This window comes from Notolabrus celidotus, chromosome 6 (genome assembly GCF_009762535.1).
Source record: "Notolabrus celidotus isolate fNotCel1 chromosome 6, fNotCel1.pri, whole genome shotgun sequence".
NCBI classification, from domain to species: Eukaryota; Metazoa; Chordata; class Actinopteri; order Labriformes; family Labridae; genus Notolabrus; species Notolabrus celidotus.
Genome location: NC_048277.1, coordinates 27350071 through 27371640, shown reverse-complemented (window position 1 = coordinate 27371640; position 21570 = coordinate 27350071). Strand labels below are relative to the sequence as shown.

The 21570-nt window shown below is 42.3% G+C and overlaps 1 protein-coding gene across 4 annotated transcripts in view; it reads right to left on the bottom strand.

Moving 5' to 3' along the window:
• Positions 1–21570, bottom strand: part of LOC117814897 (PDZ domain-containing RING finger protein 4-like) — a 159825-nt gene that overhangs the window by 46586 nt on the left and 91669 nt on the right. Inside the window, exon 1 of one of the 4 annotated variants that reach the window (XM_034686470.1) lies at positions 19992–20420. The exons of the other annotated variants lie outside the window; for them this stretch is intronic. Within the exon in view, the coding sequence (XP_034542361.1) occupies positions 19992–20060 (69 nt within the window). The 5' untranslated portion in view covers positions 20061–20420. Of the gene's footprint in view, positions 1–19991; positions 20421–21570 lie in introns of those variants that run through there. 4 annotated transcript variants of the gene reach the window in all.

Sequence of the window (21570 nt, the reverse complement as noted above, 5' to 3'; positions counted from 1 at the left end):
TGTTCTGCATCCACCGAATGTGCAAACGGATGTGCGATCAGGGGTGGGTGGGTAATGTGGTAATAGTATGCATGTGTGGTGGTGGCAGTGATAGGCGTAGAGGAGGGGGTTTCACACTGTCATGGAAACCATAAGTAGGCCATGAATGTGACGACAGGGCTGCGTGCTCGGTGTCCCCAGTTTCATAAAGATCTGCCTTCTTCGGCTAATGGGTGTAATAAAGGATTGTTCATGCCAGAGTCCGCCCATTTATTCTCATTCCTGAGAGTGAGAGGGGACCGCTACAGCAATCAGCCTCCACTCACTGGTTAATTCCAAAGCAGATTTATAGTCCGACTGTGTAATGGATGCTCCGTGTGCACACGCATGTGATTACTCTTCAAACTAATCTTACCTGCGCACAAATTCACTATTGTTTTATAAGGCTTTTATCCACGGAACTGCGGAGTCAAGATTAAATTTTAATCAGCTATTAAGTGCAATCACAGCAACGGTTCCAGATCCCAATGAAGCTTATACCCAGAGCCCACACCTGCAGCACACAGGCTGCAGTGGGGATGTTGTCTGCCCAGGCTCGCAGACAGGAACAGGTCACTTGTGGCAGCAGTGAACTGGAGGGAAACTCCTGCCAGACAGAGATGACAGCTGCTCAGTCTGCCCAGCACAGTGTGTGCATGAGGGGTAATGAAGCCAGGAGCAAGATGTGCAAACAGGAGGAGGAGAAGAGGAAGAGACAGCATGATGTCCACCTTGAAGTCTGAGAAATCAACCAAAGTTTTCCACCACAGGAACGTAACTCCATGTGATGAAATGTGTTGCCATCCTCACAGCCCCTGCTGTTATTTCCCATTGTTCAAAGCTCTGCATGCTTTGGTGGGGAACTTTTTGAACTCTGGTGCTACTCTTCTGGTGCCAACGCTGTTTATCATAACTGAACAAATCCATTTCAGAATCAATACTTCACCTTCAAAATCAGAGTATTTCTATTCAAAGAGGCAGCTTTAATAATGGACAAATAATGGCAATAGAGCAATTTGCCATTTTAGTTTCAACTATACACTGAAAAACAGCATTACATCCTAACATGATTACGTTATTAAGCTTTGCGGCATCAGTATGCAAGCTTATCCTCTTTTCCTTGCTAGTGTTTTTCATCTGTCCAGCAGTTAACCAGGTAGGTAACCCTACTTCAGCAATTTGGGAGGAACCCCTGATTGATTATGTTGATAGGCTTCCTGCGAGAAATGTAGGTGTGGATGCAGGGTTGCTGTTGGTACCTGGATCCTGCTGTCTTTTGGTTGAGCCCCCAGAGTATTTGCAACACTTAACAGTACTCTGTCTAACTCTTATTCTTACTTTTACTTATTATTATTTTATTGTATTCTTATTTTTTGCTGTGCGGGTACATGCACGCATCTGTGGCTATGCCTATGTGTAGGCATGGCTGGGTTTATGTATGTATGCAGGCTGATGGGTAAGTGTAGGTATGTGTTTGGGTCCGTGAATGTATGTACAAATATACCTTTTCTTCCCAACATTAGGGAACTCTGTGGTTTTTGTATTTCATATGAATACTCATGTGAAGGTGTCTATGTATATTTATGTAAGTATACAGTTCTCCTTATGTCTAAATTATGAAAGAAGAGGACTGAGTTGGGTTTGGGGATTGGGGAGGGAGGGGAGAAAATGTTATATTTTTTGACAATACCTTTGTAATGTACTGCTTTTTTTCTGAAAATAAAAAAGTTGAAACAAAAAAAACAATTTGGGAGAAGAAAGGTTAAAGATGTGTAAGAGGATATTTAATTACATTAAGCATTAAGGTGAATAATGTCGGGAAAGATTTACGAGACCCAAACAGGGTTGTGGAAACTCAAGGACAACATGTGCAAAACAACAAAGCAGTTGGATGCACTGGGAGCTGTTGTGCTTTGTGAAGTATCCTGCTTGCTACTATCAACTAGTGAAGTCTAATTTTCCTCACCGCCTTCCCCCTACTGTGCATTCACCTTATTTTTTATCCACCACTAACAGATGCCTAATTGTTTCATGGCCCTGCCAAGTGAAAGGCACAAGGACACTGAAGCTATTAGTCATTAGAAGATTTTGCAGCCTCCTCTGACACCATCCCACACATGCCTCCTCTCTGCAGAGACAAAGACTCCTCAACTAGACACCAGAAGCTGAGGGACGCTGAGGAGCTGGGCACCTCAGCAGGGAGTAGCGGACCACTTTAGCTGAAGAGGAAGTTCTTCTTTTGTTCAAATCTGCTGGACGTTTTGTGTAAAGTTGGCGAGCCATTAGTTCATTTATACCACGGCAGTCACTTGGCAAGGATCCCCACTTCATGTGGAGCCAATGTAACACTAGAATCCGACCAAATGGCTCTCTCTATTGGAAGGCGGACAGGGGGAGGATGCGGGTAGTGGTGGAGGGCATCTGCTCAACATTTACCTAGTGTTTTATAATTAGATGAGCGCAACTGCTCGGGAGCAAAGCGTCTGTTCCGCTGTGATTTTCTGATAACAATTCCACGAAGTAGAAAGCGGCAGAGGAGGGCCATAGAATAGATAGGAGATAATTAGTGAAGATAATAAAATATGAACCATATTGGAGGTGAAAAGAAGTCAGTGCCCAAAACATACAGAGTGATGTCAGGGTGGAAGTTGGTCATGACAAATGCTAATTGGTCCCAAGCAGCAGTAGGGCAACCTGTTAAAGCTCACTCACATCTGGCACTTGTGGTTTTCTCTCATTCTGTTTTGTGCATTTAATTCCCTGCCAAGCACCAACACTTAGCACGGGATAACAGCTCAGTGGGTGCAGAAACACAGTCCTTGAGGAGACAGCGTGATACTCAACAAAGAGTCTCACACTAGTTCAAGGGAAAAATCACAATACATTTATTTTTAGGATATCAAGACCTGTCAGGTAACAGACTGTTGGAGTTGTTGTTTCAGGACTAGCTTGCGTGTACCGGATAACATCAATGAATAATGGCTCTGTTCGATTTTGGTGTGCCAGTAAATTATCTTAGGGAGTTACCATAAACCATAGAGCTGGAACAGGATGGTTGGAGAAATCACCATAATTAATTTCATCCATGGGTGACATCAAAATATCACCTTTAAATAAGGTTGATTGCACCAACTTATCAGACTATAATGACTTTGTCTTCGAAAACAATTATGCACACATCATCAATCAACAACACAATCTACAACCAACAAAAAAACACACCCATTACCTTTTTTAAGAGTCTCTAAGGGGTTGGAATTGCAGGATGACTCAAGATGATTGCCTATGATAACACCATTTGCCCATCCACAAGGGCAATGACTTGAGTTAAATTGAAGGGAAACTCTTCTATGGTTAAAGGCAGTACTAACTGTTGAATGGAGGTAAGCCCCAAGAACAGCGCACCTAGTTTAGACTTTTTGACTTAACATAAGCATTTTAAGACTTTTAAGATAAGATAAGATATTACTTTATTGATCCCGGGGGGGAAATTCAGTTGTTACAGCAACCCAGATAAGTACAATCCAGAAGAAGTTTCAATAAGTAGAATAAAATAAGTAAAAATAAAAATAGATAAAGATAGAATACAATTTAGATATATACAATGTTACAAATAGAATTTAGCAGGGATGATGTTAAAGTGACTAATTTCTTAGTAATTTAGACAGAAATTTAAAATACAACTAATTGAGTAGGACTTCCAACAGTAAAATGTGCTCAAGTTTACTCAACATGGCTGAACACAGGATCACAGAGTCTGCAATGTCAAGTTTTGCTGAGTGTGGCTACCATTAGCAGAGCTAGCACCATCAGCTTTCAGTCCATTAACTATTTTCTAGTAAATGTTAGCATATAATTAAGCTAGCCTGGCTCTGTTTTAAGTTAAGTTGGTATCTGTTTTTTAGCGAAGCAAAGTAGCTTCTTGGAGCTCAACTGGTTGCCCAACAGGTTTTCTAGAACAACCCAATCAAAATGTATTTCACATCTTCTTTTTTATGGATCTATTGATCACTATATGTGTTGCTAGGCAGATTTGTGCATAACTTTGGAGAAAGTGGAAAAAGCAAATTTCATATGTTTGTGACTGTTACTGAAACCAACCAACGGCAAAACTAAACTGTTTCTTTAATATGAGTCCAGATGAGTCACTGGACAGAGAAATGTAATTAAAAATAAAACATTTCCTCTTTTCCTCTTTCCCGCAGCTAACCCACTGTTTCTGAGGACATCTGAGATTAAACAGGAGAGCTGTTTGTAATTGACTTTCAAATGAACCCACCTGTTCAACTAGCAGGTACAGCTCTCATTAATAAATATGCTGCAGCAATTTGGCCAACACATGCTACAGCAAGGACTGGTTACCTCAGAGATGATAGCTCCTCTTTGTCACCCCAGCTGTGTAAATTTAGTCACCTTAGGTGTTGTTTATGTGGAGGACAATTCATGCATTTTCAGTTCTAATCATGCAGATGGATTGTTTTTTTCTTTACAAGCAATATATCTTTGTTTTTTCCCCTAAAACATAGCTGAATGTGCATGTCAGTCCTTCTACTAGTTTTTATTTATTACCCAAGTGGCCTGTGTTTGGAGCATAAATTCCAGCTTTCTCCTAGAGGCCACTGTGTATTAATAAAGCATGCTTGTTTTACAAATATATTTTTCCTTTTTTGATCTGTTTTAGTGAGTCATGGCTAAAAGTGTCACCTGTATTCAAAAAGGTTTCATATTTAAGATTAATGACATCTCCAGGCTTTGGCCTTCAGTGGCCATATCCTGGCTCCAGAAAACCTATATATCTCTAATTCACCCGGGGCCATCACTGAGGTGTTGGCTGCTGTGTAGACTTGTCAGACAAAGACAGAGGAGGAAAACGGAACTCCCTCAGTTGTGAGACTGCCAAATTCACTCCTGTACAGAGAACAAGTAAGCAAGCGTGATAGATTTTTCCCCAAGCAACCAGGATATTTCCAGACTCCCTGGTTCCCGAAATACAACTTTCTCCCTTGAGCGGGGGAATCTAGTGGAGAGTTGAAAAAAAAAAATGATGCGATGTCTCGGTGTGTACACACTGCTTCTCTGTGCTTTTGTAGTCTGAAGGGGGGGTTTATGCAAGTGTGTCTGAGTGTCATGCGGGAGCTTTCTGTTGCTCCTTGTCCTTTTTTTTCATTTCACAGTGTTTTGTCAGTTCCCTGATGAACAGCAGCCCTGAGGTGGAGGAAGTTGCCCATCCTCATCCCACCTCCTGTCTCTGTATCGCAAACATATTCTGCTATTGATTAATTTATAAACAGTCTAAAACGCACTCAGTGTCTAAAAACAGACATTCCTGTATTGATTACCTCTGCACTATTCCCTCAGGCAAACCTCTAAGAAAAAAACTGTCTTCAAATCAGATTCTCTTTAACTGTTAATCCTATAAACTGTTGGCAATTTCATGCCAATATCAGACATTTACGCAACCACACACAATGTATAAATAACCTGTGAATCACAGACTTTTACAGTCTTCTAGCATCGATCAGTCACTGTCTGATTTTTTTTTTTTTAAAGTTCTCGGCATGTCTGTGCGATGACAGCAGCCACTCCCACCTCACATTTGACAAGCGGCGGAGAGAAACCGACATGGACCGATGACACTCAGAGAAACTGACGTGCCGATGACACTAATGGACTACTACTCTGCGCTCCCCTGACATTATCCAGTCTATTCTTTCCTGATCTATTCTCCCACTCGCACAGTTCAGACCACAAGTTGAGTCAAGTGATAGTCTGAGAAGGGATAAGTGTCAAGTACCTGTAACTTTGGTACCAGTACCTGATTGGTCAGTACAGAAATTCCTGAAAGCCTGTGATCAAACGGTGCTCCCATGATATATAACAGTTACCTTCTGTCTTATTTCATGTCAATTTAATTCATTTGTTTCATTGTAATGCAGCTGGCATGTGTCTCCAAGTAATGACAAAGCCAACAGTGTTAGGCAACGACATTTAATTGTTGGACTTTCATGCTGGATGAGGTCAAGTAGCTCTAGGGTTTGATGCTCTAAGAACAGGAACAAAGAGTTCGAGGGTTTGGGCTCACTTTACAATATTCAACTCAAGTGCATTTTCTTACAGTACATAAAAACTTAGTCGTGTCAAAAGCTAATATCACCAGCAACCTCATGAAAGTTTAAGTTCAGCGCTGTAAAATTCAGAAGCACTAAAGCATGTTTGACTACTTTAACAAAGTGGCTAATGCTACAGTTATTGCTGGCCCTGCTGCTAATGCGTTTTCAGAGCAGCCTCTGAGTTCCAGATGGGATTTGCCAAACGGCAGATAAAACCCATGGTTAAATGAACCTGTGCAGAACAAAAACTTGATATCGGTGTCATTAAGAAGTTAAGTTAAGAGAAGTTATTGAGAAGCTCCTTCACTGAGCGACTTGTGATGCCGCAGTGCTCCACAGAACGTCTTAGAAAGTCCTTTGTTCCTTTAGCAGTCAGATTTTTTAATGAACACTTGTAGTTATGGATCTGACCCATAGCTGTTAATTATGCCTCAAATGGTGTGACTGTGTTATTTGTTTATTTGTTGTGTTTTTGTCACTCTACTGTCTTATTGTTTGTTGATTCTGTGAACAGACCCTTGTGGCATATTAATTTCCCCCACAAGGAATCAATAAAGTTCTCAAATCTAATCTAATCTAATCTTATTTCTGCCATCAGCCGACCGACTTTCTAATTTTCGGCATTGGCTGTCGAAAAACTGATATTGGGTGACCAATAGTAAATATGCACATGGGAGTTTCACTCCACAAGCAGTGTTACTGAGATTTGAACATGGTCACAAACCACATAATATACATAGTCATTTCTGTTGAGTGATTGTATCTCATCGAACAATTCCTTCAGATAGGAAACAAAAATGTAAATCTACATTACACCTATTCATTATCAGGCTTTATAATGAAAAAACAATGCCCCAAAATGAGTCAAGAGTGTCACATTTCTTAGTTTTTACTACTGTACCACTGAAAGCAGCTTCACATAGCAACAAAACAAGGAGCTGAATAAGGCTGTTTCTCCCCCTTCCTCCTCCTCCTCCTCAGTGTGCCAGTCTGCCTGCTACTGCTGAGGCTGTGAGGAGTGAGGAAGGAGGCCCGACTGTGTGAGGATCTGCGTTGTGTAGGAGGTGCTGGGCTGACTGCAGTGCTGCGGGGGAGAAAACACGGTCACCATTCCAACCTCGTAAGATAGCATTCACTTTCTTCTGTGAACTTCTGCAAGCCGCTGTTTTACAACAATGTGTTGTGTTGTAAAAATAGTCTCCTCTTTCTCTCACACGCTCATACTGATAAATAGAAAACGAAGTGTGCCTCAGTTTTAAAATGGGATGTTCTTTCTGCTTTCTTCTGCAACTAAAAGGATTTCTTATTTGCAGACTTGATTGACTCTTCTAAATGAAACATTTCTTGCAAATCAATTAACCTGCAGACCTGTTTACTTCATATTCTAATAGGATTGGACTTTAAAATAGATTTTGCAATCAAACTGAATTTCATTCGTACTGCGGTGTCAACTAAAACTCACCCTACATTGATGTGGCATTGATTTCATTCGAGAAAGGCTGTAGTTTAAAAAGCCATTGTGATGCTCTCATTGCAAATGCAGCTCATTAAAAGTGAGGTCTTTGGAACTGTGTCAGTGTGTCACTGACAGCCGCAGCAACAATGAAGCCACATCTCCACTTGCCGCTGTGGACTCAAAGAGATAGTGAGGTTTGATTTGTTTTTTCTTTCTATTTTTAACTGATGTTGTATGACGTACTTATTAGTCGCCACTGTATCACCTACAGTAAATGAGTCTGCAGTAGGTATGTGTGCGTCTAGTCAACTAAGTGGTTGAACATCATCACCCATGCTCGTTAGCACCAGTAAGTTAAACTATTTATCAGTATTGTTATCACTGTGGGCCTGAAATGCTGTTCATATGTTGTTGGTTTTTTTTAAGTTATATTTTTGGCCTTTTTGCCTTTATTTGATAGGACAGCTGAAGAGAGACAGGAAGTATGGGGAGTAGAGAGTGGAGGAAGACATGCAGGAAATGGTCTACCGGCCCGGAATCGAACCGGCGACCTCTGCGACGAAACCTGTAGCCTCTGTATGTGGGGCACTTAGACCGCTAGGCCAGCAGCGCCCCCATATGTTGTTTTTAAGATGTAGAACAGCCACGCACCACTAGCCAGGTCTGTTGTGTGAAGGCTGTGTCTAGTTAACTCGTCTATAGAAATGCATAGCCAACACAGGCATGTTAAAGTTAACCGAAGGCTGCTGGTGCTAGCTCTGCTAGTAGTAGCCATGCAAGACAAACCCATTTGACACTGTTTACCCCAAGCGGCAACCTCTGGTCTAAAACTATGAGTCCAATGCCAAAGTGCTAAAAATGGCAGTTCATCAAGGATCCGCTTGAGGCTGGCTCCGGAAGTACCGGAAACCACATACACACCAATTCACAAAAGACGACCTTTACAGCAGAAATAAACATGTTTACAGCCTGGTACAAAAGACCAGTGTAGTCTGGATAGCTCATTTCTCGATCAGCACACACTGTAGGGGGGTGAATTTTTTCCTTATCTGGCAATTTTGAAGATATTGAGATTACGAGTCTTCCAATGAAAGGGTACAGCTGACTGTAGCTTTTGGCTAGGAGGCTCAAAGCCCGCCTCTTTACGTCACAATCGCTCGACAGCAGCAATATGGCTCCCACCAATGGTTGGCCTCAAAACAGCGCTTCAAAAACAGATGTGTGACGTCACGGATACTACGTCCATATTCTATACAGTCTATAGTTTACCCTCATACTTTGTGATCCTGTATTTAATAAACTGTGCTCAGTTTTGATTGCTTTCTGAGTTTCCCCTTACCTTTTGAAAGGTCAGAATTTAACATTTCCTTTTGAGGAAATTCGTAGCTTTGGAACATCCCTCATCTGCAGATAAATATTCTTGAATCATTAGCCTTAACGAAGACAGCAAAGACAATCCAAATAAGTTATAGTGAGTGCAAAACTTTAAAAATTTTGACTGCCTTACTTTGCTTCCAAACAGCCTGTTCCTATGTCATTTCTGACCTTGTTTTCTCGTTCATAAATCACTGACCTGTACAGCTCTTCAGCAAAAATACTGCCTAGCATGCAGAGGAATGCAGGGGTTCTACGGTTCAGATAATGTAGTGCCACGTGAAAGGGCTCTCTGTCCCTGAGGGCGATTTAAAACTGTAAAAAATGTATAAGCAGTAACATTTACAAAACACAACATTGACTGATTCTAATATAATTTTTTATGTGGTTAAAGTAGGTTTTGCTGCTCACCCTGTCCTCTGCAGTACTCTGTGCCCTGCGATACAGTGGAACCCTGACTGGCTTCTATTGAAATATATTACACAACCAACACAACTCCACTTCACAACACCCAAACTATCCCTGTTAACGCTCTCCATAGTAATCTCAAAACCAGTAACCCTCTGGATATATTTAAAAACAGCTAAAAGCTTGTTGTCTGCCTTTTGTACTCTTGCTAATAATCCCTGCTAAACTAACTCCTCATGTGTGATATCTAATGTCACTGCAGCACCACATTCATTGAGCTTCTTATCACCTTCTTCCTCAGGGCCCGGCCGTGCGAGGAGGGAGCAGGGAGGTGTGAGTTTGTGTCGCCCTTCCCATCAAACGGCTGACAGGCCGGGCTTATCACGGGAGCCGCAGGGGGTACCCGCTGACCTGTGGAGTGACACCCAGCACGGCTGCCTCACCCGGGGGGCTTTTTGTCACCCAGACATCCCCCAGCATCCCTCCTCCTTCACCCCCGAACACACTCACACAGACTGATCTCCCGACCTGCTCCTGCGTCAGTCATCCTCTCATGCAGCCGGGGGAGAGTGTGTTCACAGACACACACCTGTCACAGACTTATCCAAACCTCCTGAGGCACTGCACTCATGCTGAGGTGAAGGTATGAAAGTAACAAAAGCAGAAAGGTGAAGTAAAAATCAGACAAAGGCTGAAAAAAAGTTCCCTCTCAAAGCATTTTCCTCAAAAACTGGAGGCTTTGTCGCCTCTTTTAATCGACTATAGATCACGCGGGCAGCCCTGGCCCTGACACCATCCTATTCCTCCAAATGTCAGCGGAGATGTTGGAGCTGATATCTGGCGGCTGGGAGGGAGACTGGACGCTGAACACATTGTATTACACTGATAAGAGAAAGCCTGTGTGTTCTGTCAGGTCCTCTTTCATTTCACCAGCAGAGAAAATTTATCACTTAGTGTTGTCCCCTACATGCAGCTTCCCTGAAACAAACAGAAAATGAGGATTTCTGCTTCACAAGAAAATACAGAAAATATATTGGATGTTTTCTCGCATATGTACCTTTATTGGATAGGACAGCTGAATAGAGAAAGGATATGTGGGATTTATTCTTATTTCACATTTTTGCATTTTAAAATGTGTACTTTATGCACACCTGAGTGTAAGAAAGGGTAAGATTGAGTAAGCAAAGACGCATATGTATTCTTTACTCACCAAAAACAAAGAACTGTTCTGACTTTTGCAATAAAGTCTTTTTCATGTGTAGGTCTTCATCCAGCTACTGGACTGTTCAAGTAAACATACTCTCTGGACTAACATCAGACATCTTCCACACGTCCTTTGTGAAACTTCCCTCACTGATGTTGTCAATCAGGCCATGAAGGATCACATCGTACAGGTCAGGTAGGGATAATTCTTCAAATTAGCTGCCGAAATCCTCAGCCTTCTACCTCAGAGAAAGGTAGATCATCAAGTGCTGTAAACTCTTTGACTTTGTCATTAATTGTAAACTTTCTGCAGTTCTTGAAGGCCTGTTGAATCAGCGCTACGACACTCATCATTTTACTAGTGCTAATGCTAGTGACGTCTACTGTGGCTTTGTATTCCTTCAAAACATTTTTACTAAAAGATTTGTTTTGTTAGAACTTGAGGACTTTTTTCCTCTCCAAAGAAACTTGTGAAACATTTTGCAAGTTGCCTTCATGTTCTCCTCTGAGACAGGGAAAAACATACACACAGCTGACACCATGTTCACTCTCTTGTCAGCTGCACTTGTTCTTCATCTCTGCATGTGCACACCACCACCAACTGATTTGGAATGTGTAAACTTCTTAATAAGTTAATACAATCAACGTTTCTTTTGTTGGTTTTACTGGATAATATTGCATCATCACCTTAAAAAATAATAAAATATTCAATGGTTCTGGCCGATAACCTATTAGTCTGATATACGTATATAATGCATCCCTAAAAATATTTGTGAAAGTGTCCAGCAGCACTCTCAACTTTGGTAGCTTTTGAATAAGTCTACATGTAACCCTCCAAACAAATAAAGTTAAACCATGTCCAGTGAAGCGCTAGCAATTTCTGCCTGGCCTCTGTCCCACGCATCCAGTGAAAGTAGAGTGTTGCTCCTGCAGATGAGTCAAACTCACAGTTACTAAGTCGGGATCCACATCCTGTCATGGTCATTCAATATTGGTGACACTTGATGTTTGTTGCTGCCTGGAATTACCCCTAAGTCTTAGTGGGAACTCATTTTACTACATATTAGAAATACCAGCATTTTTGTCATCTTAGTTATGCTTAGTCACAATGGCAGCAAAAACCCACAATTCCACAATTCTGATCAGATTAAAAAAACAGAAGAGCTCAGAAAAGGGCAGACACCAAGAAAATTGTATGTTAAATACCTCAACTATTCAAACTTTGGTTGAAACAATAATAAAAAAGGGAAAAGGTGCTTTAAGTTTCAGAAGAGTAATGTTGTTTACTCATTATGGCCGCCCTATTGGATTTCTCTCTGGCTGAAATTTCCATTCTCCCCAGCACACAATCCCCACTAATTGGGAGGAGAAGGAGATATGAGTTATTGTGAATGGCAATAAATTAATGAGGGCCCTTCTGTCTGCTTAAACTCACATAATCAGCTAAGAAGCACCCTGGATGCAGATGCACGGCCCCCTGTGTGGTTCCCTTAGCTCTTTGTTTTCACCAATGTTTGTAGTGAAAAGCACAAGCTGTCAGGTCTGTTTCTCAAACTGCATATGATGAACACACACACACACGCACACACACACACACACTCTCAGAAACACACACACACACACACACTCTCAGAAACACACACACACACACTCAGAAACACACACACACACACACACACACACACACACACACACACACATGCAGGAACAGAAGTTGAGAGCAGAATCCCACAGGCCAAAGTCTCTTATTCTGTAGAAGCGGCCACATACACAGACACACAAACATACTCTCAGCAATCAAGCACAGACGCAAAGCAATTTTGACCATACACTCACATTTCTGTACGCACATGCATGCTGATATTTCCATAAACAGTCATGCTTATTGGGAAAAAAAGCTGCTTTGAAATGCATAATGTTCAGAGTTATACTGAGGGCGACACGTCATGGCTAATAATACCGGGGGAAGAAAAATATGCATCCTTTGTCCTTTGTTTACTGGCAGAGATATTGTAACAAACAAAAAGGAGCAGGACAGAATACATTTAATATGCCCAAAGCCACAATGACGTGCCATTTCCCATCTCTTTACACACGCACATGTAACATCTGAGTCATCTTACGCCGGGCTCACTTCATTAAAGAGTCGCTCTGGTTCACTGGGGATTGGCTCCGAGATACTCAAGGCATGTAGTTGATTTTCGCCGTCGCTCCTCCAGTCTGATTGAAGCTGACGGCCTTTGATCATGATGAGCATGTGAAAGTGCAACACGCGCCGAGACAAGGCTGGATGTTCCTCATGGATGACGCCATGCTGATGTCACCCACCTAAGTGCGATTCAACCTCAGTGAAATTGCTTCTATCCCCGATGAATTAATGAGGTGATGGAAGTAAAAAACAAGCAAGGTGAATGAGTGTAATGACCTCCATGACTTTGTTTGCTTCTATAATTGGTTTCTTGTTGTTTCAGTGCACGTACATGAGACGATAACCTCCTATCACAGCCCCTGTCTGAATACCTTAGAACAGCAAACAGCCAAAATAAGTACTCCCACTTCCACCTCAACAGTGGGATGTAGACAAATTTGTTCTCAAACAGCTTTAGCTCCCAAAGGAAAATGGTATGTCATTGTTTGTGAGCGTATCTTCCTCGGCAGTAGCTGTGAATGAGATGAGATCAGCACAGACGGAAGCACATACGGGAGATGAAACTAATTTTGGAGAGCTATGTTCGTGTTGGGTTGGAGAGGCAGGAGGAGACAAGTGGGACCACCGACTTGATATGTGGCTGAAAAGGTCAGCAGGGTTCTTACTGAGATAAGAAACAGATGAAAGGGAAAAGGTCAATTCATCAGCTCCCTCTTAAATCCCTCCTGCTCCTGCACGTTGAGATTTAGTGGACTGACTGATAAAAGCCATTGACTTCATGTCTCGTGGCAAATGTGGCAGCATCTGTTTCCTAGAAGTATGGCTCACATCTCTCCAGGGCTAAAGTGTGAGATCTAGATTTTGACTTCCTGTCCTGATTCTCTCTCATATAAAACAACACTGTGCTTCAGAATGAGACTACTGGAGCGTGGTTATCCTTCTACTCAAGCAGTCACTGAATCAGTCAATGGAATCTTTAAGACAGAAAGCATAAGGCTGTGGATCTGTGCTGTGCATCTCCAACCTGATAAGTATGAGAATAGCATTAGATCTGAATGGTGCTATGGATTGAGCAAGGAAATACTGCTCCTTTAAAAACAGACCAAGTGGAAAAAAAATCATCTCAGCAAATTTAGATCTCAAAGCCATCATGTGGGAACCCTGAGACAGACAGCAGTGAAGCTCAGAGACATCCATTTATGCTGTAATCAAACATAGTTGACTGACAGATCAGTGCTTCGTGGTTAGAGGCTGCATGATGAAGCCTATGGAGACGGCTACAACTGATGATGGGAACTCAGAAATATGGCTCCTTAAATTAGCATGTTAAGGGCTCATGAGTACGCACCACCCATCTTTCTTCACATGCTTCGATAAAGGCCTTACAAATATGGACCTTTGCATTATCATGAGATTGTGAAAGCAGCACAGAAAGCCTCGATTATATTTCAGGCTAATCTTTCCAGAGTGGACACAAGATCAATCAAGCAGCATGTTTCTTTCTCTCCTCCCCCTCTATCTCTGCTTCTATCAATTTTAATGGTTGAGGGACATCCTTCAAAAAAAGGAAAAAAGATAATGGGACAAGAAGATGGATGAGAACATTTGAAGCTGACTGTCTGGGGGGTGAGAGCAGGGTCCAAAAGCCTTAATGTACCGTCAAACCCATTACAGGCACATGCATAGTCATAGAGGCAAAGACTGATTGTTTCAGATACATTTTCCTCTGAGGTACATCACCCAGTTGTTGCTCCAAATAATTCTCTTTTAATCAGTAATTAATTTACAGAGAATTTTCTTCATCATCTGATTTATTCCCTGTCTGTTTTATGTAAGAAACTGGCTCCTTAAAGGCTCATTCTAAACAAAAAACAAATGACTTTTATATTCAGGTGATTATACACTCATTTAAACATACTTCTGAATATTATATTCCATTTCTACCAAGTCTGTTCTGCTGAATGTCTCTAAATATTTCAAACTGTACCTTTAAAGAACCTCTCTGTTGATAATAGGACCAACAAATTGTTCCAACATTGACATGAAATCCAACATCAGCTGATTTTGATTGTGATTTTTTCTATATTTTCTTCCAACTTTAATTTGGCTTACCAATTTCAAACATACTTGGTTGAAGTTGTCTTATTTTCTGCACATAAACTGATACATTTTAATACTGAAGTTAGAATGGTATGGTATGGTATGGTATAGTATAGTATGGTATGGTATGGTATGGTATGGTATAGTATAGTATAGTATAGTATAGTATAGTATAGTATAGTATAGTATAGTATGGTATGGTATGGTATGGTAAGAACCTTTTGTACTGTACCTGTAATCATAAGATTCAACTTAAAGCTCCTGTAAGGAATTTCTGGTTTGTTTGCAGTTTGGCGCCCCCCTGTGGACAAAGCAGTTCTTTATGTCCCTTTACTGATTTTGACTATTTTAAACAAGAAATCTCACCCTGTTTTATCTTAACAATCAAATAAATGACAAAAAGATTGTTTTTCCATGTAAAATGTTAAAATAACAGGCCGCTATGGCAGCATGCAGTCAACCACTTTCTCTGATACTTAAACCTGTTAGCAGCAGATTTACACATTAAAAATAACTTAACATAAATTGCCAATCTCCATACAGGCGGTCTTGTTTGCTGTTTTTTCTTTTTTGGTCATGAGGAGACATCTGTATTACTTTCAGTCTATTCATAACCAGTTAAAAACTTCTCAACAGGGGCTTTAAAATGCTTCACATGCTTCATTCATACGTTGTTGAGAAAAATTTGAGTTTGAATAGAGAAAAGGGAATGGGGCCTAGAATTATTCCTTGAGGAATACCATAAAAACAAAATGGACAAATCTGTGGCTCAAACCCACTTTGATTTCTTCATTATGAATATGAATGAAAGTGTCACACAAAAAATCTGATCAGACAAACACATGTATGAGATTGTATGTATTGATTATAAAAGGGATAGTTTATTGAAAGTTCAAGCTTTGCAAGTACCCCAACTGTCAATAACCTAATGTTTTTAGTAAACCTTTATTTTCAGAGTCCAAGAAATGCAAGATTACACCCTCCAGTTAATCAACACTATTAACATAAAGAAGACTTGTGTCCCTGCGTTCACACATAATAGCACATGTAGACTCTGGTGCTGGCTTTCTTTGTGGTGACCCATGCAGCACAGTGCAGCTTGCCAACCTTTTCCTCAGAAAGCCTGGCTGTTGTGATAGCTGCTCAACCTTCTATAAATTCATATCCATTACACACATGACTAGTGTTGTCGCAGAAGCAGCAACAAGTCAGCTGTGTCCTCCTTAGACTTTTTTTTATTCCTCGGGCCTGAGGTTTTACATCTGCTGCTACAAAACTAAACTGAATATCATCCCTGCTGCAGGACCAAACTCCCGGGGCTCTCCCCACACCCCGGGAACACATGAATTCCAGATTTGTCTCATTTCACGTCTGCCTGTCTGTCCTGTCCTGACAACCTGGTGTCACTGCTCAACATGACATCGCTAAACTCTGAGATTCCATTACAGCCAGCCTCCCGAGCACTGTCAAACTCTCAAATTCATGAGAAGAGCTTTCTTGGTTTTATATTTAAAATATTCACTGAGACTGTTTTTGTTTCTTGAGACAGATATCTGTGTTTGTGTGTGTGTGTGTGTGTGTGTGTGTGTGTGTGTGTGTGTGAGAGAGAGTGAGCGCGCGTGCTGTGGTTGCCTCTTTCTCATTCATATGCATCAGCAAGTTATCAGGGACTGCTGTGCCTCATTGAGCTGAGAAGCTGCTTTCCATTTATTTCTGAAATGCAGCAGAGTTATTCAGCTCGCGTCTAATAAAACTTATAAAACTGGGCTCTGCTGTTGTAGTAACAAAAAGAAAGCTGGGCTTATTGGCAAATTACAAAACTGGTAATGTGTGTGTGTGAGGGGTTTATACTCTGTAGCACTCAATTGGAAATTAATTACACAGTTGCATACGCACTGGCTGGCTGCTAGCGGGGGCCTAGCTTCAACACTGAGTGTTATGTTATGACACCTAAATAGTCCTAATTGGTTCTTTTGTTTTGTTTGCTGCAAAAAAGGCTTTTGACAATGACAAAAGACAATGTAAATCATTAATGCTTCAACACATTTGTGGACTGCACAAATCTGGTTCTACCCACATATCTGGGCTGCTCTGCATAGCTCTCCCCATCAACATCTGCCATTCTGCTAATTAGCCCCACAAAAGCCACACATCGCTGGGCTGCAGCGGTGCACAGACAATGTGTGACACTCATGAGGGCAGCTCATGGACACAACGGGAATTACGAAGCTCTGCCAGATCACAGAGCGAATCGACTACAGTATGTTACCGTCTGCAAAAATAGCCTGAGACGCAGCTTAGTGCAGAGCAAGCTGTAAGACTGGAGGACTGCAGCGTGAGAGCTGCTGAACCTTAGGTCAATAGGTTTAACAAGGTTTCATCCTCCTTGACCAAATTTAAGGAAAGACTTTCCAACTACTTGTCCTCTGCACAGATGACAATCACTGGAAGGTTCACTTGAGTGGATTCCAGGAGAGAGCAGGCTGGGGCAAAGGTTGGAATAAATGCAATCAAAGAAGATGAGGAGAAACAAGAGAAGAGAGTGAAAGAGAAAAAAAATAGAACAATGCACAAAGTTTGATCAGCTGCAGTTATAAATTAAAAAAGTTGGAGCTTGGAGAGCCAGGGAAAGAGCAAGGCCGCAGGAAGATTCATGTCCTCTTGTCCAGCCCAGAAAGCTCATACAATAAATAAGAAATGTCAGCACTGTGAGATAGCTTTGCAGGCCAGCTGCGAAAGGTGAGCACATTTCCATGCAGAACACCCGCAGCCGTGAGAACAGAGAGAAAAGGGGAATGGAGCGAGAGAGTGAGGGAGCCAGGTAGTCATAAATCTCCCACAGCTACTGGGGTCAGGCAGACAGAGAGGGTGTCAAAATTGTTTCTGGGTGCGAAGGGAAGGGGAGGAAGGTGGCTAACCAACCACTGTGACTGACTCCTGCTCCCTGCTCCCCAAATCAACCTGCTGCAAGGGCGGTCACGCTGTGACACCAGGAAACCACTTCTGCCTTATTTGCATACACATACCACAAGCTCTGCATAATAACAAGAATAGAGTTGTGAGAGTGTGCGAACATATATGTCTGGTTGTGTGGGTGTTTCTGAACAGTAGACAGACAGGACAAAAAGAAAAAAAGATAAAGAACTGAGCAAGGAGGAGTGAGAGTGGGAAACATGGAGCGAGGCTGAGAGCTGTGCCAGATGAGACAATATGTAAGAAACAGGATTAGGTATCAGGCAGTGTGAGCGGTGAGCGCTGCTTCCCGCTGTCACAACACAACTCCTGACCACAAAGACACAGTGACACACTTCTATAGCTGCAGGGAGAGCTCTGCTACACGGAGCAGACTCCGCTCCATGTCTCTCTCTCCCTCTTCATTTCTACCCGTTGTGTTTCTGCTTTTATGTTTTTGTGGAGATTGTACTGCTTGTTTGGCTGTCCCTGTGGAAACGTGTGTGCATGTGCAAGAATGTGCATGCAAGTCTAGAAGAAAGGGTTGTTAATAAGTCCCCTTAATAACTTCTCTCTCATCTTTTTTGACCTCCTTAGTCTTCTACTCAATTTAGCCAGCTTTTAACAGTTTCCTCATTTCCTTCATTTCCTCTTACAATCTTTTCCCCTCCCCTACTGTATCTCTAACAACTGCATCTTTAACGGCTTACTCTCTATTCCCATCCCAGTCTTTATCCTCCATGCTCTACATCCTTCCCGCCTTCCCTCCCACAGTGGTGATCAGAAAGTAGCTGCTGATGTAGCAGCTCTCGCCTGAGCCGGGCTCCGTATATCAGTGGGTGGACAGACATGCCACAGAGCTGCTGTCAACAGTGAGTGTGCCCTGGAGACTGTCCCACTTGGAGGATACTGATCCCCTCTGCTAAACCACAAGAAAAGGATTCGACGCTATTTCTTAACAAGTGGTGTGGAGAGAGGCACAAAAGCCAAGATAAGCACCGAGACAGCACTATTTTTATGTTCCTCCTGAGGAGAGGCAGGCAGTGCGCTGGCTACCTACTCATCCTTCATAGTCCCTGGACAGTTCTGTCCGTACGCTGATATTAAGCAGACCATTAGTGAATGCAACCTTTTTTTTAAATGCTAATCTTGAAGCTTGCAGCACAGCTTTCACGTCTCACTCATTCAGCTCCAGAGCTGACTGACAGTGTCCATCACCAGGCTTCGGAAACATCTCAAGTCGCATGCAGGCTGAAAGCTGCAGCGGTTAACCTAAGACAGTTTACCTTTCTTGCTTCCTCTCATCCTGTCTCTTCACAAGGGGGAAAAAGACATTTCACGTCTAATTAATGCGCAGGATGGTTTTATAAAACAGCTAATGAGACTGTGATCACAGTGGCGTGAAGGCAGGAGCTATGGAGGGGGGGTGAACACTCCTCTTCCAGAAAGAGTGAGCTTCACAGTTATTAGCCTGTCACAGGAGGCTGATTAAGAGAGTGGAGGTGGTTAGGTGAGTGCTTGTTTATCTCAGCAGCTAACCAGCACTCTAAGACATTGTCCTCTGACTATCTGGCTTTAAAACAGACGTAATTAGTTGTATGTCAAATTAGTTAGGTTTGAATTCCTCAGATTTGGTTGCATCAGCAAGCATGATCCTGAAACTGTAGCTGCAGACGTATTTTGAGATTAAGACAACAAAGAGGAAGTAATCTCTAAAGAGTTCAAAGAATCAGCTGGTGCAAGAATGAGCTGTCCAACAGTGAAACCACAAAACTTTTCATTAATGGGAATATGCTCGCTGACATTCTCAGCGTCCCCTGAGGACTCAGGAATTGGCTCATTTTTTCTGCATGTACTCAGGTGCTGCTGTTTTAATATAAATAGCCCATTCATGCAGCAAAATGAATGAGCTGCACACTGTCTGCTCTCTTACCAACTGCTCATTTCTCAAAACACATCTGCTGGTAAGTAACAAGCTCCCTCTCTCTCCATTATACTGCCTCACTTTCATTTTGTGCGGCAATCCCTCATTCATGCCTTTGCAATCTTCTCCCAAAAACACTCCCAACAAGCCTCCCCGTCTTTGCTTTTTGAACCAGTCGCCTGGAACTGCTTTCTGCACAGCACGCATAATTAATCATATACAACAACACACACACACACACACACACACACACACACTCACAAAACCGATGCTGGAGTCAGCCGTGCTTCTGCTCACCTGTGCAATCTCATACAGCAGCTTGTAGTGTTCCTCTCGCTTCTGTAAAGTGCACAGATTGCAGCCCATTATAGTCGTCGTGGAAACGCCAGGCGTCCAATTCTCCCCGAGTAGTGGTGGCACGGACACAGGGGGTCACCCTCCACACCGGAGCGCTGGTTCTCATCAGTCACTCCTTGGCTGGCATCTCTTTCAGGCGTCCCATTCACACGCAGGCGTCACAAACAAGCACCGGCTCAGAAGGGGAACAGAAAACTCCAGCTGAGTGTAACAGATGAGGGTTCAGATGTGATCAGCAGTGGTACAAGTAGCAGCAGCCGTGTCAGCATCAGCCCCGTGTGTCTCCTCTCTCCTCTCCCGCTCCTTGTATTTCACAGGCTCTCTCTCTCACACACATGCACACACTCACACGCTGGAGTTGTGACTCTCGCTCACTCTGACACTCCCCCCTTTTTCCTCCTCGGTGTCAGCGCACATGACGACGCAGATACCAGCTCATGAATAATAAGGCAGAGTGCTGGGATATTCATGATGGAGGCAGGAGCAGGAGAGGGAACTGATGGAGAGGGAGGAGCGAGTGAGAGCAGGAGTGTGTGGGGTTCATTAAAACTGAGGCAGTCGCACAATAAGCTCCTTTGTGTGAGCAGCTCCTGGAGGAGGCTGAGCTGAGACGACACACTGTGGGGCAGAGGAGGCTTTCTAAGGCTGATGGGTAAATTACAGTACATGCATATGAGGCAATTCAATGTAGGTGTATTCGCAGCATGAGTGGAGGATGTGTTGCCTTGTGTTGTTTATACTGGAAGAAAATAAAGAGTCCTTTTAGTAACAGATGATTAAGGTAGTAAATACCACTACAGCATCTAATGGCAATTACTGAAGTGCTAGTGCTCCAAATTCTTAATTTATTCTCTAATATTCTTAATTCAGAAATTAGTTGTTACCAAGCAATTCAATTAACACATTTTTGAAGCAGATATTTGCTTCTTTGACGAGTTTGTATCACTTTTTGTTAAGAGTTGTTGTGATAAGTGATGATTTAAAGTGACTTGTTTCTGACTAAACTGTCAAGAGGTAAGAAATCACTCTCACTCAAAATTTAACACAGTCTATTTAACATGGCTGAATACAGGATCCTCACATCTGCTGGTAAACAGTTTCAAATTGTCTGACATTATCAGAGCTAGCATCAGCAGCCTCCATACCTCCTTGCTGGTTAACGACCACATGCCTGTGCTGGTTACACCTTGTTCCGGTCAAGTAGTTATATGCCAGTTTAACCAGACAGACTATATACAATTTTGTCTTAGTTTTCTAGATCAAAATATTGCCGACCAAGCCATGCTATGAGACGCCAACTATAATCTGTGCTTGTTTACATCCAGGTAGTAGAGCATAATAGCAGTAGCCGTTGATCAGAGCTACAGCCCTAGCTAGTGGTGGGTGTCTGCGCAACAGCTTAACACAACAAATGACCGCCATTACCGACCTACAACCAGCACAATCCACTGTGAAGAGGTACAAATAGTGCAATCATATAAGTACTTGGGCACCGTGTTCGACGCTAACTTGAAATTCA